The 10,532-nt window shown below is 41.7% G+C and overlaps 1 protein-coding gene across 1 annotated transcript in view; it reads left to right on the top strand.

Moving 5' to 3' along the window:
* Positions 1-1,623: 1,623 nt before the first annotated feature.
* Positions 1,624-10,532, top strand: part of LOC119461957 (inositol 1,4,5-trisphosphate receptor type 1-like) — a gene marked incomplete at its 5' end in the record, with an annotated part of 266,368 nt that continues 257,459 nt past the window's right edge. Inside the window, 4 exons of the mRNA XM_049672350.1 lie at positions 1,624-1,779; positions 2,387-2,507; positions 3,664-3,830; positions 4,874-4,988. Coding sequence (XP_049528307.1) covers positions 1,624-1,779; positions 2,387-2,507; positions 3,664-3,830; positions 4,874-4,988 — 559 coding nt within the window. The remainder of the gene's footprint in view (positions 1,780-2,386; positions 2,508-3,663; positions 3,831-4,873; positions 4,989-10,532) is intronic.

Raw genomic sequence — 10,532 nt, 5'->3', positions numbered from 1 at the left:
GGGGGAAGAGCCACGGAGTGTGACTCCTCTCCCAATAAAGTAAATGTTTGCAATGAACGTGTTGGCCTGTCATTGCTCGGAACATACGTATACATACACATACGGTGTGATGCCAACACTGACACTGCAAGTGTGGCTGGAGTGTCTGTATGATTGCTATAACAATAAAACAACCCAGCTAACAGTAGGTTCTCAAGTTTGTGTGGTTAGCTCTAAAGCTGAACACTTTGAGTGAAGTTTACATTTGGAGTGCGGAGGCAAAACGAACCCAAGAAAGTTAGAAACTTTTTTTCATACTTTTATTTAATATTTCAAAATACTGCAAGCCAGAGCTATAGCTCAGTGGCAAACAGATAGGACAGGGAAGAATTACAGAGAGAGTAAAAGCAGTGCAGATAATGCTGTTAAGAGAAGAGCACAACTAATGATAAGTTGAATCTTTCATAAATGTGACAAAACAAGTATTTCTTTTAGCTGACTCCACTCTAGGTTTCCTGAACTTGTTACACTTCTTATGTTAACATAAATTTCGTATTATTATTACTATTATGTAAAAAGCAGCAGCCATCATGATTATAGGCTGGACTATTACTCTTTACTTTATTTTCAAAAAAAATAAAAAGAGAATAGCACAATAAAAAATACGGTAATAAGAAAAGTGACAAAATATAGATAATAAATTTGCAATAGCTCTTTGGCAAAATCATGAGACATAAATACCGCTTCTTGCTGCTAAAGAGCAATACAAGCCAGGTGACCTTAAGTTGGTTCTTTGTGAACGCCGTTTTTTTCAGGTATAGAGTCGTGTACTTTATTTAATTTTCTGCCTTCCCAGTTCATACTGCTTTGATACAAAGACATTGCTTAGCAATGTCAAATTGAGCCAGGTGATTTCAACGCTGACATCAGCCTAAGCTAGTTGCAACAGTGAAAGTACAGAAGAGCTTGGGCATTGGCATGCAACATGCTTCCTGCTCTTTGGTTCTTGTCGCACTGGTCAGTGGGATTTAGGATACTGAGCAGTATTTTTGTAAAAACTCTGCGTATACCATACACTGCGTAACCTAACCTAACCTAACCTAACCTAACCTGGTTAGTGGCTTTGGGGTTGCGTTGCTAAGCATGTGGTCGCGGGATCGAATCTCTGCTGTGGCGCCCACATTTTGATGGGTGTGAAATGCAAAAATGCCCATGTCCCGTGCATTGGGAGCATGTTAAAGATCCCCTGGTGGTCAGAATTCATCCGGAGTTCTCCACTTTGGCGTGCCTCATAATCAAATCGTGGTTTTGGTGCGTAAAACCCCAGAATTCAATTCAATGAATTGAATAACTCCTAAAATGAAGATTTTGTGGGCAAAGTGAAATTTGGTGATTTAAAAAAAAAATTTGGTTATTATATGGAAAAAACTATTCAATGTCTGATTACCTCTTATACCTGATTTGATAATGGTTTTGAAATTAGAGATTCCAGCTGCCAACATAGGGATGATGCTACCCAAAACACAAACTTTTTTTTTTCTTGCACTTGAATGAGTGTTAACAAAAATCACCAGCATTGGACACATTTGCAATGTTGTAGCCAGTTAGCTTACTAGTTAGTTATGTGACCTCTTGTGACTTTGACGCAGCTATGATGCAAATCGCCATCCTGACTTAGGGAAGGAAGCGGTGCAACGCAAGTTCAAGCCCACCATCACCTTTGTAGAAGACTACCTCTGCAATGTGGTTGGACACGTGTGGTCTTTTGCAGATAGGGAGCAGAACAAGCTTACCTTTGAGGTTTGTCTTGTCGGTGTATTTAATAGTTTCAAAGGTGTTGTAGCAACATCTCTGTCCATAAACAAATATAGAAGGCCAATATGTTTTTTCGTTCTATTGAAATCTAGGTCACAAAATTAACAAGTTTTGAAAAGTGTGTAACATTTCTTGCAATAATGTAATCTGTCAAGTCTTTTGCACTAATAAATGGCTCTACCTACACCTGATGGGTTCGATTGTGTATTGCAATTCTGGGAAAAGGAATGTAGTGAAATGAGTGTTTCCATTTATCAGTAAGCTGTTAATTAATCTTGTCATTTTCATAATATGGTGCTCTAGAGGTAATAGATGGCAGTGTGTTCTTAGACGACCCCTTCTAGTGGTGCAGTTTATAAAATTCTGACATACATATATGACCAGTACATAGTATATTCAATGTACCCATAATGTAGTATAAGCGAGCCCCAGATCTAATGCGCTCTAAGTGCTTTTTTTTTTTAAAGCACAACATAAAGCATTGTTTTGCCACTTTGGATATAATAGTGTTGAATAATCTAATGCCTAAGATAAACTAAGGCATGTGCAATTCATTGCAAAAATTAATTGTAGTGGTCACTCCTTTTTTCAGGTTGTTAAACTTGCTCGAGAGCTCATCTACTTTGGTTTCTACAGCTTCAGTGACCTACTCCGTCTCACTAAAACGCTCCTCAACATTCTTGACTGTGTACCTGAAGCTGCCATTGCCAATGGTGAGTGCACACTTAGAATCCTTCAGCTGACCTTGCTAATGTCTGATCTATTTTCTTGATGAACAAGCCCCTGAAAAGGAGTTGCAAAGTGAGTAGGTTGGCTAACCCGTCCATATTTGCCTTTGTCATTGCCCTTGTTTGTGATCCCGAGAATTTCATTGGTAAATGTGAAGAAATTCACAGGCAGTCTTTTTCATGACCAAGCAAATGCTGTATCTAATAGCATGCTTATGCTTCTGTCCTGATTGGGAGCGCTTTACTCTGTGGCATTTTCATCTTTGTCTTTCAAGTGTAATTTCTTGCTTATGATGTTGAAATGCCGATCTTCCGTTGCGTCTGATGCCGTATCATAGTTTCACTGCAGCTGGAGTAATTTGCATATATGGCTGAATGAATTGTCTAAATTGCCTCTTGACTTCCCTGTCCGTCTCAACCATGCAGCTGTAAGTGGCGCTTGGTTATGCTCTTCCTGCATGATGTTAAAGGAGGCAGCATGAATCTGGCTGTTATTGCCCTTTCTCGAATTTCACCTCTATGTATGACTGCATGTAAAGATCTGCATTTTACTTGCAACACCTTGCTTGAAAAGCAACCTTCTTGCCTAGTTGCTGATATGTGCTTGTTTGCCTGTGGTGTGCACAATTGAGGATGTGTGTTAAATCCAAAGAGTTCTACGGAGATATGTAAGGTGTGGGGAGTTTCATGAAAGAAAAATTTGCTTCAATGCATTAAGCTTCCAGTGGCCTGAGTTTTCATTCCATTCAGCCGTGCACTACTACCTGCTTGCCTGATGTGACTGGCAGGTGGCCTGCTGGCAATCAGTAAAGCAGTTGTGCAAGGTTTTATTCCTACCTAAACCAGGATGAATTTGACCTCGACTGTAAAGTTTATTTATTTTAGGAACCACGTGCACCATTCTGCTACCACTCAGGCAAAAGTAAATATTCCCCATATGCATTTTGTATGCTAGCTGAATTCTGAGAGAAGTTTATATGCCTTTAAACATTGTTAACTTGTGTATCGAATAAATGAATGTTGTCATTTCTACACCGACTGCACTGACTACTTCAATGTGTGTCGATTGTCATTCTGAAGTGTGTTTTAGTATGTGTCTCATCTTATCAGTGATTCTGAAGCATTTTGGGTACCTGTGCAGCCCAGGGCAGTGTATTGAAGTCTCTTGGAGATGTTGGCACAGTTGTCACAAACATGGTGCTTGGATCCAACACCTTGGCTAAGGCACCTACGCCAACACCACGGAAAAGTGCTGCAGAGGACACCCTTGTTATGGACACGAAGCTCAAGATCATTGAGATCTTGCAGGCAAGCTTATATTATCTGTAGCCTTATAACGATACTCGAAACTTTAGCATGTGGCTTTTGCCTAATGTTGTATTCCTGCCCATGTGCAAAAAATATAGTTTGCTAGAGGAAATAGCAGTCTTCTTTCCTTTAATTGCTAAAGGCAATGTGGCGTTCTTCTGCTCAACACTTGTACTATGTAACCTTATTTGTTAGCAGGGCAGTGCAGCTTTTATTTTTATTGCTTTTCTAATAAGTATTTAATCATACTGATCATCATCAACCGTCATCATAGCTGCTGTATTATTTTTTTTCTTTTTAATGTAATATAACATGTTCTTTCAGTCCGTCACATAATAATATATAAGTATTTAATCTCATTTGTTTCCGTCATCATAGCTGCTGTACTATTTTTTTTCCTTTTAATGTAGTTTAACATATTCTTTCAGTCCATCACATAATAATTAACATTAGTGGCTTGTATGGCCCACAGCATTGCACCATCTATTTAGACTGTCTTAAGTAGAAAATGAAGGAAATTGTTAAGCTAGGCTGGATTAATATATATTGCACTTCTAAAATAGGAAATAATATACTACATATGCTATGTGTGCAAGAAAATTACTTAGAAATGAAGGGCGGAAGTCAATGCCACAATTGAATTCTTGAAGCAGGTACCTGTGATTTCACTGACTGTGCTGACAACAGCCTTATGCTAATGAACTCTTTTTAGATAAAAAAGCTATGTCGTAAAAATTGGTCTTGGATTCGTGTTTCAAGCCAAAGATGGACCCAAATTTAGGAAGGCACCAAAAATGCTACAACATTTTGCAATGATGCATCCATTACAGCATTGCTCACAAAAACAATTATGCAGGCCAATTTCTACTTTCAGTTGAAAAGATGTCTTTTAATCGGCTGTGTTCCTTTCCACCAAATAAATGCTGAGAGTTTTAAAAGTGCATTTTACCAGCCTGGTCTGATTTAGTGTTTCACTTCAGTACCGATTAAATAGATAAAGAATGGTTCGGTGGTAATTTTTGTGGCTGCTATTTTGCTCCCAGTTCATCTTGAATGTGAGGCTTGACTACCGCATCACGGGGCTGCTGACTATCTTCAAACGGGAGTTCCAGCAGAGCCATGAGAAAGCTGATGAGACCATTGTTGTTGGTGACAAAGGTAAGTATGCAAAGCTTGAAATGCTTGACTAGCTTTTCGCTGCCATTACAGAAACAACACAAAATGGATAAATGATGCATGTGAAGAGCATTCCAGGTGAAACACAACACCATATATGGGCACAGGACTGAGGTCATGTCTGATAACACTCAACAGCCAACTTATTTTTCTTATTTTCTCTGGATACAGTGAAAATTTTACTGATTTATCTTAATTGTACACATGAAGTTGCTTTTATAAAGAACTCAAAAATGAGAAGTTATGGAGGGAGGGGGGGGGGGGAGGGTGACGCTTCGCTGCGACACCCCCTTGCAACCGGGCGCAAGGGAAACTGGCAACACAATCTCCCACACGAAAGGAGCAAAGCGGGAAGGCAGCACGGGAGAGAAGGAGGGGGGGGGGGGGACGGCTTCTACTCTGCCAACAAATGCGTTCGCGCCTTTGCCGACTGTCGGTGTCGTCGCGTGCACCGTATCTTGAAAGCCATCTCCACACGGCTCTGACCTTTGTATCCGCTGTGCTTACGCTGCTCAGTTTCCGTTGAAGCAATAGAGTGATAGACCGCACGCACCTTCTCCCGCTTGTGGGGTCTCACACATGTGCTCTTGGCACAAAGGAACGACAACGCAGTAGTGCAGACAATCAAAAGGGCATTTATTGCACCTTTCATACACTAATACATATTAGCTGAATTACAACCAATAGAACATTCACACGGGCGCGCGACAAATCAAGGAAGTCCGACTCACCGCGACCTGATAGCGAGCGAATACGTTCGCCCCATGCTATGACACCATCGCCTAGTCGTTCACGTGTACAGTCACGCGAACGGTGGCGCGCTCGAACGATCCGTATTCGTCCATACCGGAGTCCCGCTCTAAGCCTCGCGCGACGGTCGCGCGAAGCGGGCCGGCGCACGCGCGAAGCGTTCGTGCGTGTTGATCGCCGATCCTCAGCCAAAGAGAGAGCGCCTCCGACCTTTTTCTCCCAAGTGACCCCGCCGTTCGGTGGCGTTAGCATCGCGACACTAGCGCCATCTCTCGCAACGCGCCGCAACCACCGCCGGGCTTAGCCACGCAGAGAAGCCGGACTACAGGAGACATGCGGGGAAAACAACATCAGGGGTCGCGTGAGAGTCGCGCATCCCCACACGCTGCGGCGGCCACATTTCCCCACGCCCGCGTTTTGACAGTGGTTGTTTATGGTCATCGAGTCTATTCATGTTTGCTTGTGCGCGTTGACACCATGCTCGATAATTCAGTTAGTACGCGAATGTGTCAAGTTTATGCAGCCGATAAAACTACTTTCCCTACTCCTTATAGCTCTCTACCAATTTGCTATCGCAATTGATGCTTCGCCTTTCGGGCGAAACTGAGACATTTAAAAAAATTATTACTTTGTCTGCTTCATGCGAAGATCGTGGGTACTTGGACGTTGACCTTTGAACGTTCGTAAATTTAAACGGATGCAAACGGATTTAAACGGATGCACGCTTCGATTCTCGGATACACACGGCTGCTTGGTCTACATGTTTTGCATATGTGCAGGGCTTGAAAATCGCTGTTTTGGTTATAGTGCAGTACCGCTTATAGTGCAGATATTCACGACTCCGGCGACTTACGTTATAAGTGGTCTACACTGTAGTTGGTGAAATGCAGTACCGACAAAAGGGATAAATAAGTACACGTGCCAATGCCCCCCCCTCTTAAAAAGCATTGTCCCGATGCTGCAAATGCGAGCGCAAGAAGCTAAAGCACATGCACTGAAGAAAAATAACAAAGAGAGGAACAGAGTCCCAGAGTTAGTTAGCGCTGGTAGAAGGGCTTAAGGTGCACAACATGGACTATTCCAGGCTCTGAGCGGCGTGGCCAGGGTCCCCCTCCGCACCTGCATCACGACCCCGCAACGCTGCAAGTTCGTGACGATGTCTATGTGTCAATATTTTTTAACGATTGTCGCAAAACTTTGCGTGATTTCGCTTTGATACAAGGTTATCTGGAAGGTCATTCCACAAACAAATAGCTCGTGGAAGAACCGATAAGTTAAATGCATCAGTATCATTGTACATGCACACTAAGGTAAAGATGGTATGCAGTCTGCATGAAGTTCTATGAGCGAGATTAAGATGTACAGAGGATGTCATACTGGTGTGAATGAATTTGTGGAATAGTGATAAAAAAAGCAATGTCACGCGAAGTAATTAATGGCTCAAGTGAAAGGTCTTGTTTAATTTGTGTTATGCTGGATGGGTATCTGTAATTGTGTGCAATGAACCGACTGGCTCTGTTCTGAATGGCTTCTAACATGTCGATAAGATATTGTTGATACGGTGACCAAATTGAGGAGGCGAACTCAAGTTGAGGGTGGATTAAAGTGACATAAACCAGTTTACGTACACTGGAGGGAGAATAATGTAGGTTACGGGCGTAGATAACCTAATGACCTTGATGCGTTAGCACAGATTGAAGTAATATGCGCGAACTAAGAAATATTCGTGGTTAGGTTTATGCCTAGGTACTTGTACTGCATAGTACGTTCCATAATGTTGTTACCAATTTTATGAAGTTTATAGGCAAAGTTGGCTAGTTTCTCTTGGAAACGTTTAAAGTCATTAACCAGGTCTTACACCATTCACCGTAATAATACGTTCAATGTCCTGTTAAATTGTGAGATGGTCACTATTGTTGTAAATTGGACAGTAAATTATACTATCGTCAGCAAATATGTGCGTACAAGATGACATGTTGTCAGGCAAGTCATTAATGTCGATGAGAAAAAGTAACGGGCCTGTAATGCTGCTTTGCGGTACTCCAGAGGAAATGTAACAAAATGATGGAGAATAATTGTTTACTGCAGTAAATTGCTGTGGATTTGTTAGAAAATTGTGGAGCCATGTTAACAGAAGCTAATCTACTCTTAGCGATGATAGTTTTAAAATTAAGCGGCAATGAGCTACATGATCAAAGGCCTTAGCAAAGTCAAAGAATATGCAATCTGTCTGTACATTACTGTTCATGTTAGAATGCAGGTCAGTAGTAAATTCAAAGAGTTGAGTCTCGCAAGAAAAAAACTGTTAGACTCTAGATTATCGTAAATCTGAGAAGCTATGATATGTTCAAGCATTTTGCAACAAATGCATCTGAAGGAAATGGGCAGTAGTTTCCAGTTAAATTTTTATTTCCACTTATGGACTGGCACCACCTTTGCTATCTTCCAGTCAAAAAGTAACTTTCCAGTAATTAACGGCTGCCGAAAGATGTGAAATAAAATTATGCTTGAGGCTGATGTAGTGTTCTTTAAAGTTTTGGATTTAATATTGTCAATACCAGAAGAAGACATTTTAAGGTTTTCTATGATTTTAGAAATACCTTGGACTGTAATATCAATGGGTGCCATGTAAGAGTAATCTTGCTCCAAAGTTTCAGGAAGATGGTCATCTTCACTATTATCGTTCAGCTCATTCTACTGCAGTGCTTCTGATATGCTTCACAACCACAGTATACTTTCAATAAATAAACTTGTTAAATATACCTTGCCCGTAATGTTATTTGAAGTAATAAATAGTCCTCCCCTGGTAAATATATTTTCTGAGGTTATGTAGGACAGAACACGCCACCCTAGAACACATTCTATGGGATTGCGCACATGTTCAGGATGAATATGCAGTCTCCCCAGAACAGCTTGGGGCGCGGTGGAAAGCCGCGCTGATCAGCTCAGATCTGCAAGATAAACTATAGGCCATCCAGCGAGCTCGAGAGGCGGCCGGGAGACAGGGTCTCTCTACTGCCCCTGGCGTGGCCTAGGCCCAGGCCTCAATCCGCTGGTCTAAATAAAGTTGTTTCACTCACTCACTCGGGTTACCTTGGTCACAAGATTCACAGCTAACAACAATTCCCTATTGCCACTAATACATACTAATTATGGAAAACAATGTGGTTATTTCACAGCATTGTCTGCTTGGAACAGCCTCCCACTAGATGTCAAGCGCTCTTCTTCATTAGGTATCTTCAAGAAAAACATATTCACTTTTCTGCTAGCGAACCAAAATTGTTCGCATATCTAATCTAATCACTTCATTCCGGCTCATTTCTGTTTCGTTTTTTTTTTTTTTACTTTATATGTTTTACAATTATATAGACATAAAACTTTTTTCGTTTGTCTTAATTGTACTAATAGTTATTGACATTGTATTATTTGGTGTTTGTACTTCATTTACTTTGCCTAATATTCCACATAGTGATTACTACATTGCTGTTTAAGCTATATATTCGCACAAATGCATATTTTCTGACAGGAGGTCCCCTTTCAGCTACATGCTCTGGGACCTTCTTCTGTATACCATATTTATTTACTCAATGAACCCACTCGCATAATGAACGGACCCCCAACTTTAGTCATCAAAATTTTGATTTCTTTTTCTCCGGCGTAATAAACGCGCCCTGAACTTGCTGCCATAAAGTAGGAGAGACACAGTGCGATTTGGCGTCCGATATGGCGTCCCACGGGTACGATTGTATTGAACGCTAAATCGTACCATGGGTCTCCTACTTTTATTGCGATAGCAATCATATGGACACTCCAGGCACATTTTTGCTGTCGGCGCCGATGATCGCAGCTCTATCTCCCCCAATCGGGGGAGGAAAGTGGGAAGGAAACGCTCCGTATTTGGGGAGGAAACGCTCCGTATTATGTGCGCGCATGGCGCCGGTGATAATAGAGGGAGGGACATGGCGCAGCAAGTGCACATCGCGCGGGCGCGTGCCCTATCTTGAAAGCAATCTGCATTGGTGACTGAGTCTAGGTGCGACGGCGACTTATACCTTTGTGCGTGCTCCGTTATTGCCTCTCAGTTTGCATTGAAGCGATACACGGCACGAAGGTCACTTCGCTCGCTGTTGCTGCCGCGCTTCCTCACGCCAGTGTTTAGTGAGTGTCCGCGGTCATCAATAGTGATTGGTTCATGTCTTCCTGTGGGCGCTGACACCATGCTGGTTAAATTACATTGGAAGTTTATACGGCCGATTAAACTACTATCCTTACTTCGTGTAGCTCTCTATGCATTTGCTATAGCAATCGATGGTTTGCCTTTCGAGCGAAACTGCGGCTTTTTTAGAGGTGGCTGCGGAAAAAAGATCGCTGGAAGTTTTACCCTGCATAATAAACGCACCCCCCACTTTGCGCATATTTTTCGGGAAAAAAAGTGCGTTTATTATGCGAGTAAATACGGTACTTATGTAAGCATGTATTCCACTTACGAAAGAAATAAACTGAAACTTAAACTAGCAAAGACAGAATGAAAAGAATGAGTTAAATGCATATGAATAATCAGTGTCGGGGATAGGGGTGTTATTTTCATCATGCAAGGAAATGCAGTTACTGTCGCAGTCGGGGCTTATTACTTTCCAGAAATTCTTCGGATTAGTCTTAAGGAGTGAGGGTAAGTCCTGAGAAAAATACTTTTCCTTGGCAGCAGCAATTTCGTAACAGTATGTCTTCAGGCAGAATGATAACAAGTTACAGAATGGATACCAAGAGAAGGGAAGC

Source organism: Dermacentor silvarum, chromosome 8 (assembly GCF_013339745.2).
Source record: "Dermacentor silvarum isolate Dsil-2018 chromosome 8, BIME_Dsil_1.4, whole genome shotgun sequence".
Lineage (NCBI taxonomy): Eukaryota > Metazoa > Arthropoda > Arachnida > Ixodida > Ixodidae > Dermacentor > Dermacentor silvarum.
This window is presented reverse-complemented; position numbering and strand designations above follow the sequence as displayed.